Genomic DNA, 14,840 nt, shown 5'->3' on the forward strand with positions numbered 1-14,840 from the left:
ACTGGCCACTGGACTGGGTTCAGAACAGGTCTTTTTTTAAACTTTTTTTCCCCTCCGCTCCCAAAGGGGGGTCAAGCCATGTACTCCTCTGCTCTAAGGGCAAGCATCCAAGGCATAGTGATTCACTGATTTCCAGTCAGTGATCTGCCATCTACAGAGTCAGTGGGAAGTTTTTAAGGTTGCTATCTCACCCGGGCTGGAGACATCTCCCATTTGAAGAATTCTGGAAGAATTGGGTTTAGAAATACTTTTACACTGGTAAAAGTCCAAAAACAAGTGTGGGCAGTGAGTGCCATGAGGGCAAAAAGTTTTGTGTTATGGTGATATGAGAAAATCATACTAGGCTGAGGTAACATCTTAAGAAGAGGAAAAACAGCTCATGAAAAAGTGGTTTCAGTTTGAGGAAGAGTCACACCAGAGTGCTGAAGGCTCCCATATTTGGGAGATTTAATGCTGTATCAGGCAAACCTGATAGGTAAAAGTTAATTTGCAAACATTGTTGACTTGACAAGGAAAGGGACTCAACTGAATAATTTCTTCAATTCCAGGTCAAAGAATTTGCCTTGCATTAAGTGTTCTATGTCCAGAGTAGGCAACATTGTAGTAGTTAAATCAAAGTAATGGTTATTGTGTTTTCTACCCTTATCATGCTTAGCTCAAGAAGTCCTGTGGCCAATGCATGACTTGGTGGCCTTGGTTTGTCCAGCAGGGGTTAACCTCATCCTACACCAGGCAGATGCAGAATATCATTATACTCTTCTGCCTGTTTATGTATGATTACACATTTACTTCGGACAGCAAAGTGAGTTGTGGAGTTTTACTTCTCTTCTCAAGTTCCTCAGCTGGTACTGGGATGCAACTTTTTCCAGGTGGAGGGAATTATTTCCCTTCTCATGTGTTCAGCAAGATTGATATGGACTACCAGAGCAACTCATTCAAGCATCGTGCCTGAATCTCATATTCAAGCACTGGTTGGTGATGAGGGATTCCTAGTTTTTCAAGTCATGGAGGTTTAGACTTTTCAAAGATGTTAATTAAGTTTGCTGCTCTTGAACTTCAACTGGACTCTGTAAACAGCAGCCTGTTCGAAATCATAAGATGTGCCCCTGTCAGCTTTCCTCTTTGAAAGTGAGCTGCTCAAAGAAGGATAAGCACTGCAAAACCACTCAACTAAGAGGAGTTGAATTACTCAACTCTGAAATCCCATTTCAACCTGCAACAGACCTGAAATCAAGCAGGTTTTTTGCCATCATCACTGGCTCTGTATTGATACAGAGTGACATCCACAAATTGTCCCACTGGCTTCAGCAACAGCTGCTGCTGTTGGCTAAGAAAACTAAGCCAATGTTGAAACTAAACTAAAGATTACTGAGTAATTTCCCCCTCCCCTTCAACAGACAAAGGGTACTGTTCACAGCTGTGGCATGTAGATTCTGGCTCCAGTTTCATAGACATGTTGTCTCACAGACAGGTTGCTGGTGCTTGGCAGTTGATACTGGTAATAGGAAGTTTGTCAAAGGCTGAAGTGCTGAGCTAGGATCCAGATACATTGGTTTATAAGACTTACATGTCTTTCAGAGGCACCCTTTGCCCTTGCAAGTTCATTTTCTAGGGTTATTCTGAAGCTAGGCGAGCTAACAGGTACCCTGCTGCCCCCAAAAGAATTAGGAATGAGAGGCCCATGGAGTGAAGTGTTTTTGCCAGTGCACTTTTGTGGAAGGCTCTGTACTTCCAGGAGGGTCAACCTTACACGTAAAGTTTCAGTTTCTGGTTTTGCTGCAAGGTTAAAAGCTACGTGAGGGTAAAATCCTTGAGACAGGCACAGAGTTTGTGCAGAGATCAGTTGCATCCCTTCAGGCAAGCACAGTTATCCCTAAACTTGGTGTTTAATTCTCTGTTCAGTAAATATCAGGGGTTTGTTGCAGTCTTCTGCTTGTGACTCTGCTGTTTTAATACCAGCTGTAACACCTCAGGATGTTCAGCTCTGAGAGACCTGATACTAATTACTGTCTTATTTGTGGCTTTTATATCAATTTGATTTATGATATCAGTCAAGCAATAGCAAAATAATCAGTTAAAGTTGAACCATCCCCCACCCTACATATGCATCCGTCACCTTTTCCTTTCAAGTGTTTACTGTGATTAGGTCTTTCCTGTTTTTCTCCTAAGTTCTGAATACTTGTATATTTTCCATATTAGTCTTGATGAATGTTCTTTTTCCCACTGAAGTGCCTGTGTATATGCTGCAGACATAATTTCTATTACATTTCTGTTTTCAATGCAGAAATTGCATGAGTATTTCTCAGGTACAACCCAGAACACATAGTTAGCACAGGTTAAAGAAACTGGTCCATAAACCTGCAGCTGTTCTCCCTGTTTATAATGCTGTTGCCCTCCTACCCTGAAAACAAACCACTGCTGAGCCAAATGTAAGTATCTCTAGAAGTCTGTCTGCTAGAGTTAATTAGCTGGATAGAGAAGGCTGTTTTCTTCAGGCATAGTTCTGCTGACTTAGGATTTGTGTGTTCCTGTTTCAAACCAGTGTGACTCAGCATCAGCATCTGCATTCACTCTCTGAATGCCCTGCAGGACCACGCTCAGGGTCCCTCCTGGTGTGGAGGAAAGGCATCTCGGGCCAGAACAGCCTCTTCTTTTAAGCAAAGAGGAAAATGGCAGGCCAGGTTTGTGGGTTTCAACGTCTTAATGTGGAAAACAGAAGAAACTAAGGAAATCCTTCTCCTGAGAAAGTACATTCAATACCTTCAGTCTGGAGCACAAAGCAGAGTCCTCTATCCAAGCACAAAGTTAGCTGGTTACTGAGTGCTAAATGTAATGCACATGTACACATGCCACAGTTCCAAACCTCACCTTCTGCCTCTTCACCTCTTAGATTTCCCTGCATAACTCCCTTTTTTTTCACCTAAATTACAGTATTCTGTCCTATCTGACAGCACCTGTGGTCCATATTCCTGCATCTTTTCAGGACAATTCATGTGCTGTTTTTACCTCTAGTCTTCTCAGAAGATGCACTGGCTGCCTTGTCCATGCTCATATAGTTAGGTCAAAATACCAACAAATACACAGACCAGGCTTCCTTTATCAGTTGGATACATCTCCTTCCCCTGAAGTGTGTAAGGTTCTGGCCTGAATTTCATAGGGCTTGATCATTACAGTGTCTAAAAGAGAAGGCCTGTAAGTAGCCTTAAAATATATTCCTCCCCCCATCATTAAGGAACTTCAAGACCTGTCTGGAAGAAGCCGTGATCATCGGGGCTTGGTCATAGCTGACCCTGCTTTGAGCAGGAGGCTGGGCTAGAGACCTCACAAAGTCGTTTCCAGCCTTTATCATCCTAGAAGTCTGTAGTCTTATTAACCAAGGAATCAGGATCTCCCAAATGACAGCAAAATGCTGTCCAAAACACAGCATCCCTTCAGCTTTTTGAGGTTCCTTCCTCTTCATAGTAAGGCAGCACTGTTAACACGAGAAGGAAAGTCACTTAGCTTCCTAGCTTATACAAACAGCCCCCCTCTGAAAGTCCTCTTGCACTCTTGGATACTTATGGCAGCCATCCAATAGAGAAAGCTGCAGAATAGACAAACAGTCTGAGTGACAAAATTTCCCATTTGTTTCTGTGGTATTTGGGAAAATAGGACTCTAATACAGTCACTGAAACAAAACCCTTGCCCATGCCGCAGCAACCCCAGACCCTTTGACCCAATTTTCTTCTTATAGAAACAGTTTAGTAAATCTCAGTCATCAGGTAGCAGACTGGGCCAATGAAGCAGAAATACTAACAGTCTATTTTATCTTATTCCTTATCAGAATCTGCATTTTCTTTCTCAGTTTTCATCCTTAATTTTGTTCCCTACAACACTTCAGATATTGTAGTTGTTTATGTAATTGGTTTTATTGTTGTGGCCATCTTTCAAAGGCCAGCCCAAAATCTGCTAAGGAGCAAGGGAATTACAGGGTGTCCTTGCCAGGTGTCAAATGACAACTAAGGCATATCCTTTATAAACTGGGCTAGAAGAAAAGGACATTATTTGATATTTAACATTATTTGATATTTACACAGGAAGAATGTAAGGTCTTTGTGTATATACGTATGTGTACATGTGCACTCTGAATGGCTTTATTAATGTTTAAACCATTATACAACATGTTGCTCAAAACAGATGTGATACCAGTGCATTTATTTTTCAGACTAAATTTACATTACTCTTTCATGTGTTGGTATCAAAAAAGCAGGCACTTCTCCTTACCATTGAGCAATTCTGGTTATATGAAACTCTCTAAAATATAAACCATGCAAATCAACCTTCAGCTTGCCCAATTTAAATTTTTGCATTGCTGGACAATATGTAAAAAGCCCAAATAAGTGGTTCGTTCTCTAGGTCCAAATTTTCCAGCGAGGTCTCTTGGTGCCCAAGTTGTTTACTCAAGAATATATACAACAGTTCACATAGAAACTCTTACCTGGAGTATTTCTGTTACCTCAGCAGAGGTGCCTCAACTGTTAGGCCTAGAGAGCACAAATTAGTGTGATATAAATTTAGCAACAATGTAAAAAGCAACCATCAGTGGATACCAATGTCTGGTATAGGACCCCTGTGCTGTGTAACAGATACATTCTGATAAATGTTCTGTATTTTTCTTGCAATTTTTCTGCATATTACATGGAGCCTGGAAAACTCTCAGTCTACCAGCACTGATTAGTCTTGGTTTGCAATATGTAACCCAAAGTGGTGACAGAAAGGCAGGAGCAAGCAGCCATGGGTAAGGAAAGTACTGGGGGATGCTGATATGTCCCATTCATGGGAATATAGTTCAAGAAGCTATAGGCAGGTACAGATCTTTTGGTTGACAAAGGAAGTTTTAGATAACTATCCCTGTCCAAATATGTTCATCTTGGCTTATTTTTTCTCTTTTCTTCTTTCTCTCTTTCTCTCTTTCTCTCTTTCTCTCTCTCTTTCTCTCTTTCTCTCTTTCTCACTTTCTCTCTTTCTCTCTTTCTCTCTTTCTCTTCCTCTCTCTCTTCTCTCTCTCTTCTCTCTACTCTCTTTCGGCTTCTCTTTCTCTCTCTCTTTCTCTCTTCCTCTTTCTCTCTCTCTTTCTCTCTTTCTCTTTCTCTTCTTTCTTTCTCTCTTTCTCTCTTTCTCATCTTCTCTCTTTCTCTTTTCTTTTCTCTTTCTCTTTCTCTTTCTCTTTCTCTTTCTCTTTCTCTTTCTCCTCTTCTCTTTCTCTTTCTCTTTCTCTTTCTCTTTCTCTTTCTCTTTCTCTTTCTCTTTCTCTTTCTCTTTCTCTTTCCTTTCTCTTTCTCTTTCTCTTTCTCTTTCTCTTTCTCTTTCTCTTTCTCTTCTCTTTCTCTTTCTCTTTCTCTCTTTTTCCAAAAGTGAGAAAAATTTATGTCAATAAAAGGAGGTTTGAGTTAAAGTAATGGAGAATCTAAACTCTATAAAAGTGTATCCTAAACAATAATCCACTCATCTTAAGGTGTGAGGTGTCAGCTGCTAGGTCTTGACAAGAAAAAAGAGAGTGCTGAGTGTTTATTGCCTAGCAGAATAAGTATATTTTCTTAATTCCCTATGTTTTTTATTACTTAAACATCTGGGGACCCAGAGTCATGCAGTAACAGTAGAAAGCACAGATAGATGTCCCAAAGGGGAGTGGGCAAAATATGGGTTCAAGAGAAACCCCTACCACAGCTGTTTGACTGCCAGTTTCCAACAATCATTTCCAGTTTCATTGTCTGGAGTACAGAAACATTAGAAGACACTTACTCCTCTAAATACTACTGCATATTCATAGTTACATCCTGCACTGTGATTTCTAAAAGGAAAGTAAAAATCAGAGATGTTGTGGGAATTGGAGTGAAGGGATACTGAACTATATTTTTAATCTATATATGCTTTTGCAGAAGTGGATAAGATAATCACTGTTTTTCCTGTAAATAGATCTGACTGTTTTACAAATAATTCATATTCCCTTCATGTGGTAGGAAATCAGTCGTGAATAATAAGAGACATAGTTGTTTCTGATGATATTTGAAATACTAGTTAATACCTAGGAAACTCTTTCCCACTAAATTAATTTTTACATGTTATTTTTGTGTGATTGTGCATGTCTGTATGTCTTCCACAGACTGGAACAAGAAATACAGAAATTAGAAAGTGAAGAATCACAAATATCTGCCAAAGAACAAATAATTTTGGAGAAACTAAAGGAGACTGAGAAATCCTTTGACAACTTGCAAAAGGTATTTAAGAAAAAAAAAAGACACTTGGGCACAGATTGAAACCAAGGTGTACTCTTAGCACTATCTGGAAGCAGCAGTTAGAATTCATGCACTAAGGAAAGATTGACGGAAGTTACAAAGCACATAGCTTAAACCAGTACAAGCAAGACTAGAAAAGACACAGTAGCATCGGGTCTATTCTGCTTGGGTTATTTGGGTTTTCCCTACCATCCCAGTTTTTTTTTGAAGAGGAATTTCATAGGCTGTCTCCCTATCTGCAGGGAAACCACATGAGCTTTCAGCCCCTCTTAAACATGTCAGCAGGATCCTGGCAGTATTTTAAACTTCCCTGCTCTTGTGGCATCCAGAGGTAGTAGCATTTGCCACAAATGCCACTTTAAAACACTACAGCCTGCCACAAAAAGCAGAGCTCTTCATCTAGTTGCACCATGTGCCCCTCCCGCAGTCTATGATGACACCTAAAGCCAAGATGCAACAATCACATTTACCCATTTAAAAATTCAAAGAACCATAAAAGCAAGCCTAGCATAAAAATCAAGATGTAAAGCAAATTAAACTCAAAATATTAAAGGTTTAACCAAACATCCTATTTTTTCCCTTCACAGAGTTTCTCCCACCAGGATGGTGGTAAGTGCCTGTTTATTATTGTGTAGCTTTGGGTTTAACAAGAGTTGTTACTGTAGCTTTTTTTGCAAAGGTTTAAAGAGTGAATTTCTTTCCTTCATTGTGTGTTTCTGATTTATTGCTAGAGCCATTAGCTTTTTCTTTGGTATTTCTATAATGCATGCACAAACGATACTATTGTGGTAAAACAGTACTGCTTTGGCAGAGTTCAACCTCTTCTTATGCTCACACAAAGGGAAAGAGCAGCAAGAGTAACTTAAAGCAGATTTCTCTGTTTTTGACCCCTTTCACCACATGATAGCTCTGCACCGCAGACTCCTTCTCACTTTTCTGTGGTCAGTCTTCTCCGTTGTATGTGCTCATGCTCTGCTCATAAACAGCAGAATTCTATGAGGGCTATTTCTAATATAGAGGAACAACTATTGAAAACAGATTATTTCACTGATACAGTATTTTCCACGATGACTCTTGCAAAAGGAAAACCTCACTTGATTGGATGAAGATGTAGGAATCTCTAGCTTATTAATTCAGTGTCTTATGAAGTGTGATCTATACAAGGTGTGAGCTATAAATTTAGGTGTCTGAGTGAACAAATAATGTGCATGATTCCCAGGAAGCTAGAGACCCTTTAGTGCCACCCCAGGATCCTTAGGACCCTGGAAGGATGTCATGCTAAGACATCTGCAGATAAATATGCGCACCAGATACTCATTCTCAGTACGTCTTTGAACTGACAAAGCAATGAGGTTAAGACTACCTCCTCCAGCTGCTGTCAACTATATTGTGAATGTAGATGAAAAATACATAGTATGATCCCAACATTAAAACATTGGGACACAATGGAAGTTACTATGTAGTATTTGAGTTGACTTGGAGCTGTCTTTTCCAGGTGATTAATATTACTTACTAAGAAGGCCTTTTTTAAAGTCAAAGATCTAGTTCAGAAATTTGCACTCCTGCTAGCAGTATAATCCAAGATTTTTGTTAAATGCTGTTGTAAAAAAAAAAAAAAATCCCAGGTAGTATGTTCCATGGTAAGAACTTAGTCTTCCTTCCCTCTGAAATATTTGAATCTGGCTACCACAAAGTGATAATTGCAAATATTTTGTACCTATGCAGAGTTACACCATGATCATTAGTAAGTTTCCAAAATAGGAACAGTGCCTGCAGGAATGAACAACCAAAGTGCTCAGGAGCTTCTGTAACTCTTGCAAGGTGCAGTCTGCCTCTTTATGTGTCTTGTAATAGCAAAGAAATCAAAGCAACCCCCAGCTAACAATTATGATGTGGTAGTTTCCCTGGAGGTATGTAGCAATACAGTATTTCATTAGGTTCAAAAGGAGCCCTCATGCCCTCCAGATTTTGTCTGACTTTGTCAGGAAGTGGATCCCTTCCTTACAGACTGAGCCAGAATTAAGGACAGCTTGTAATTTCTGAAAGGTAGCAAAGAACTGCAAAAATATACCAAAGAGAAGAGAGCAACTCGTGCAAGCAAATAGAGCATGGGGTTACATGTCAGTGAATTGGTCCCTCTTCTCTTCTCTTCTATACCATTGGCTTTAAATATCTGGTCTCTTCCACCTGGCAGATGGTCCTTGTGGGCTGAAGTGGACTAGGTCATCCCCTAGGTAGTCCTGTCTTCTGGTCATCTGCAGATGACTGAAGTTGTCCTTTTAGCCCTCCCACTGCAGGCATAATGCAGCCCTGCATCTTCACAAGGTACAAGCTGAGCCAGTCCTCTGTATTCTCTCTGGCAGTGACCTGAAAGAGTAGCTCATCAGAGCAGGAAGAAAACATGTACATAGTGTGAGCACTTTGGTGCCAAAGAGTTTTCCCCTCCTTCAAAACCACACAGAACTTGCTTTGTTGCTGCAGATCAGCCATCTGTCTGACAACACATCCTGCAGAGGAAAACGGTAGGAGCCATTGGATAACCCAGGAAGTCTGTGTAAAACACCGACACAAACCAACAATGACCTGTTTGGGCAATTTCTTCAGTTGCTGCCACATCATGAAAGACTCCCAAGTCCATACATCTCGTGTTTGTTCTGTGTTCTTTTATTGTAAATGCAGTGACAGTACAAAAATTACTTATCTCACCATTATGTTCCTGTGTATAATTTTGTACCATCTGTATGGTGGTGACAGAGATTTTGAGTGTGCAGGAAGCACAATTAGAGGATGTTCAGAGTCCAGAGAGGTCCAAGCAAAGGCTATAAGGGAAGACGAGAAGTGGTGGTGAGCACCAGTGACTGATCCTGTGATACGCTGTGTCCTTCACAGCCTACATAGAAAAAAAAGCTGTGTTTGGCAGTGAGAATTTCTGAGCTTGAAATCATCCAGGCACAATTAACACAAAATCCACATTTTCCAGGGTACAAACACACTGCCTTCATAAATCACTGTGTAAGAGAAAGTAGAGCAGAAATGCTGAGGCTGGGAGCTGTGGATCTGTCACCTTCAGTTGTGACAGCCATCTATGTGGTGACTTGCAGCTGACAAGCTCTCCATTAAACAAGGTCTGAGATGATTCTAGGCATTACATCATTTGTTGGTGCTCAGGTCTTCAGTCAAAACCAGGCATGCTGCAGTGCTAAGCTGCATGTACATCATGAACAAATGGAAAGGAGAGAACTCTTGCTCCATGTGTGCATGTTTATGTCTCAATGTATATATGAAATAAAAGGCACAGGAAGATCTGATGTAACTCCCTTGTCTGCTGAATTTGCCTCAGATGTGAATGCATCCTCTGCAATATTTGGCCATTTGTATGCAAACTATATGCTACTACTTCAGCCAACATATAGAAGCCACAATTACAGTAACTGGACAGTTTGCACAAACCTCTGTTTGAATTTTTTATTGATTAGCATATATTCAGCCAAAAAGTGATCTAGGAAACCTACTTGAATTATTTAGTACCCAGAACATTGTTTAGGGACTCTTCTGGTTTTCTCTCCTCTGACCTTGACCAGCTGTGCAGCCCAAGAGCAAAGCAGACCAGCATGCCCTCAGGGGAGTCAAGTACAGCTCTTCGAAGAGTTCTTTCCACATGTCCTGTAAAAATTCATCAGTGATTGACATTCAGTTGTAGACTTTTAATAACTTTTTTGACAATTTTAAATTCCGTCTCTGTCTAGAGCTGCCACAATTACAGCACCTCTGGCTACCTGAGTAAAAACCATTTATCACCACTCTTGGAGTGTGACAATTTCCTACCCATCTCACACACCACTCAATCAGTCTTGGCCAGGAAAATAGTGTGGGAAACAGTGTCAAAAGCTTTCCTGACATCTAAATAAACATCATCCATTGTTCTCCCCATGTCAATAGAAGATGTTATTATATTGTAGTAGGTGATTAGTTTAGTCTGGCAGGATTCATGCCTGGTAAATCTATTGTGCCTTTTCCCAGTCACCTGGGTTTGGTTTGTAATGGTTTCTAGGAAGATTCATTCTGTCACTTGCCATGGGGACAAAGTAAGACCATTGTGCCTCCAGTTTCCTGGATCCTCTTTTGGTTCATTCCTGTGGTATGACATTTTTGCCTCTTCTAATCATCAGGGACATCCTCTGATCTCTGTGTCTTTCAAATATTATAGACAGTCTCCTTGCAAAAATGCCTGGCATTTTCTTAACACTCTAGGGTGTGGATTTATGTGTTTATGGACAAAAAAGGTATTGAGAAATCTGCTTTATCACCATTGTTAGTGACCAGCTTCCCTGCACTCCTTAAGCAGTGGTCTTGTGTGTTTCCTTATGCTTACTGCTCACAAATACTGAAGAACCCTTTCTTCTTGACATTTTTTGCCAACTTCAGTCCTAGCTGATCCTTAGCCTTCCTGACTGCATCTCTGCATCCCCCTAGCAAGGTGCTTGTAGTGCTCTGTGGCTGCCTTTCCACAATCAGTATGTTGCTTTTTCTGCTTTGGATTGCACCTAAAAGTTCATTGTTAAGTCAGGGAAATATTTTGTTTAGATTTCTTCCTTTGCCTTTGTAAAGAATAGACCATTGTTATGCTTTCAGCAGGCTCTTTAAAATAACTCCCGGCACTCACAAACTCCTTTGACTTTCATGGATGCTTCCAATGAAATCTCTCACAGCTAGGCTGTTGGTGTATTAATGTTGTCTCTTCTAAAATTTAAGATCTTTGTCCTACTACTGGTCTTCAGTGTTCTAAGCAGACCTTTAAAGTCCACAATGTTTGCTCACTGTATCCAAGGTGTCTTTGGTAGTTAGGCTACCAGTGTAAGTCAAATAAATCTTCTTGGTTTGCAAGCAGTTAATCTAGCCATGTGCTGCTCCTAGTCAAGCTCGTCCAGCATGTATGGGAACAAGGAGTCCTTCAGACATTTCAGGATGGCACAGTTTTTATTTTTTTTTTTCCGACAAATATGTGGGTAATTGAAGCCACCCATGAAGACTGGGCTCAGTTGGCCCAAAACTTCACTGAGCAGGCACAGTAAGGTTTTGGTGGCTTCATCATCCTGACAGGGAGTATCCTGACAGGGAGCATAACATCCTCCATCATCCTGACAGGGAGTATCCTGACAGGGAGCATAACATCCTCTTTAGGGATGACCCCTCTAATCATGATCCTAAGGCATTTGTTAAATATTCATGGTCTCCATAGCTCTCCTTTATACATGGAAATACCTCTGTCACATAAAGTGCAACTCCCTCTCCTCTTCTTCCTTTCTTATCTTTCTGAAAATATTTGCAGCCATCCATTGTGGTCTCCTCATCATGTGAGTTTTCCCACCAAGTTTCTGTGATTCTTCTGGCATCCCTCACACTGGGTACAAGGTTCTAGTTCCTCCTGTTTGTTGTCCATATTAAATGCATTGGTATACATGCACTTGAGATGGCTGACCTCAGAAAGGTTCTTTGCCTTCAGAAAAGATTGGGGAGCATTTCTTACTGCTCTAGTAGATGCACTCATCCACCATGTTCCTTAGGGTGTACAAGTGTCAGCTGTGGACCTTAACCCCCAAATTTGTTTAAGGCAGACCATGTCAGAGCTAGACTATTCAGTTTCCACCAAAAGCCTCCACTGTTGTTCTTATAAACATGGTGGGAGGACCAAAATCACTGTTCTTCCTGATGCAGTCCCATGTAGCCCCAGAGGACTTTGTAGGTAGAACAGTCCTGCCCTGGGAGTCAGTATTTGCAGAAGACCTACAACTGATTTTGGTGGTATTGGACTTTTTAAAGAGAATCCATCCCTTGGAAAATTAATCCATCTGACATTTGACCACAAGCCTCTGTGTGGGAGCTATTCAGAGCAGTTCCAATGGTTTAGCTTTGTGCAAGCACCCTTGAAGGACTACCTTGCCCCATATGTATTACCAAGTACTTGTCTGTCTGGTAACCTGGAAGAGTGCCATACTTCTAAAATTCATTTTGTTGCAAGTAGTACAAAAAGACACAGAATTTGTTTTATGGCATCCTTAGATAATAGTAACCTATCAAAGATTGAAATGAAGATACTGAGTGCAGTCTGTTCAAATGTTATTTATGTTCTGTCTTCTAACATGAACAAAAAGCTAATTTGGATCTCTCCATTCCTGGTAAAATTATCCTCTTATGTCCTTTTAGAGGTGCTAAATAAAAGAGACCTTGTTGCCAGTGAGAGAAAGGGAAATTAGCATATTTGCTTTCTTTGGAGGCTGGATGCGGGAAGCAGCAACACAAGACAGGAACTGGCAGAACCAACCAACCCCAACTTGTAGTCAAATACCCTATTTCTGACATATGGCACCACCACTAGCTTCAGAAGAAACTACATGAGAATTGCAATGTCCTCCCAGAATTCCCTTCTCATGACAATGACAGATTAGAGCCCTGAAGTTAATTTTTAAAATGTTTTTATCATAATTAACATACAGAGAAGTTTCTGAACTAATTCAATATTAACAATACCTAATACTTAGCCAAATACTGTCTCCTAAAGCAGGAGACAAGGGGAAAAAAAAAAAAAAAACAAAAACAAAAACAAAAATAAAATTAAAAAAAAAAAAAAAACAAACAACAACAACAACAGCAACAGCTTACTAAGGTCCACAGACATCTACCACATCAATGTGAGAGTTTCATCATCAAGCTGTACAACTGATTTTCCCTACTGCTAGATGTCAGCAATGCTCATTTCCCCCCCTATAGGCACTGGGGGAAAAATCATTTGCAAAGAATTTTGCCTCCTGCAGTGTCCTCACATGCAAACTGTACCCTAGCCATGCCTGCTGATCCTCATGAACTGCAAAAGAAGGATGGTTAGTTAAGCAGTTCAAGTTTGCATTGTGACACATCTGTCACTCAGTCACTGGATGAGTGTGTACTGAAACTACTGTTACAAAAGGACACTCTGTGGGATGAATAGTTACTAAGTTTGTGCTGTTTCCAGAACACAAAGTGCCTTCCTTCCCTGGACCAGAAACACAGTCCCCACTTCTTTGTTCTGAGAAATTACTTCAGTTTTCAATAATGGCCTACTCATTTGCTGGTGATATTTCCCAGAGCAAGAGCACCAAGCCTTGTACCAATTTCTCATTAGAGGCAAGAAACCCTGCAAAAAAAAGCAGCTGTTGCTGGCCATTGCTCGGTCAGCTGTGTGTCTTAAACAATTATTTTTCCTAGGCTCTACTGCTAAAAAGTGCAGAACTTAGAGGATACAGTATGCATTGAAATTATGAAAGTCCATTTGCCAAGTCTGCCATTTGCCCCCTGAAATATGAAATAAAATAAGACTTCCCTGGACAGGCTTGGGGATTTTTTCGAATTCATCTGCTACAAACTGAACTCATTTATGTACTAAATTTGTGGGGCCTTAAAATTAATTTGCACTGTGACTCTGTGCCTTACTTTTCTGACACCGGAAAGGAGGAAAGAGGGCTCCTTACCTGAGTTACCTACAGTGGTCCACCGAGGGATGGAGTTTCATCCTGGGGTCTCATTTTTCTGTATCCAATAGCACTGGTGGCCACCACTGACTGCTATGGGAGAAAAACCAGTTCACTAATTTCAGGCCCAATTTTCCTGCCAGAAAAGCTTTGGGATTAGAGATGGCACATCATGTCCTTCCTGAGGACATTACAAGGTGTAGGTATTTTTTCTGGGATGGGTGTTAGCCCATAGAAAATGTGATGAAAGTAACTCCCTTAACCAGATGCAGTCAAGCAGGTTACAACAGAACATCTCATTTTGTGTCTCTTTTCACCAGTTCCCTTTTATGATCAGCACTGGTCAACCTCTCTTTCATGCTTATAGCCACAAGAGGCTTCAAGGAAGGAAGAATTTGCCTCCTAACCTCACACATGGACCAAGGGCTTGACAAATTATACATTGAACTGACAAAATACCCTTGGAGGAGAAAGAATGGTCTATTTCACACCAAACACCATTTTATATTTGAACATAAATTTAACCATTTCCATAAAGAGTTGTAAACATTTCCAACTGATAGGAAAGAATGTGATTTTGTTTTGATCTTTTGTTTTGTTTTGTTTTGGTCTGGTGCCTGAACCTTAAGTCAGTTATTTGTACATCTCTCCTCTGAGCTCTGCTCTTAGCTCAGCCACTGAATTCAAGCAGAGCAATAAATGCTAGTTACATTTAAGCCAGCCACAGAATATCTCCAAAGAAATACTTTTAAATGTATTAATATCTCTTCTAAAGTACACATTTAGCTTATGATAAGCAGCCATAATCTCGAACATAAAACAAGTCAATCATTTAAGATAGCTTTCTACTAATTCAGGATTTATTAATGAATGATGGCTTAGCAGCACTGGCAGGAGCATAATACTTACTGAAGACCAAAACAGGTATCCTATCGGTATCTGTATGAGATTTCATTATTAGCTAAATTTCAGCTTTAAGAACAAAAAGCCAAATTCTGATTCTGTAATATTGGAAACAACTGGTACAAAAGAGCTGGTTTCTTATCCTATTCAGTCAAGA

At 40.3% G+C, this 14,840-nt stretch overlaps 1 protein-coding gene across 1 annotated transcript in view; it reads left to right on the forward strand.

The window, feature by feature from the left end:
* The window catches only part of PALM2AKAP2 (PALM2 and AKAP2 fusion), a 308,648-nt gene that overhangs the window by 127,892 nt on the left and 165,916 nt on the right, over nt 1–14,840 (forward strand). The window contains exons 4-5 of the mRNA XM_066181417.1: nt 6,143–6,257; nt 6,863–6,884. Coding sequence (XP_066037514.1) covers nt 6,143–6,257; nt 6,863–6,884 — 137 coding nt within the window. The remainder of the gene's footprint in view (nt 1–6,142; nt 6,258–6,862; nt 6,885–14,840) is intronic.

This window comes from Chamaea fasciata, unplaced genomic scaffold (genome assembly GCF_029207755.1).
Source record: "Chamaea fasciata isolate MVZ Bird 193981 ecotype frontalis unplaced genomic scaffold, bChaFas1.0.hap1 SCAF_4, whole genome shotgun sequence".
In the NCBI taxonomy this organism is placed as follows: Eukaryota; Metazoa; Chordata; class Aves; order Passeriformes; family Sylviidae; genus Chamaea; species Chamaea fasciata.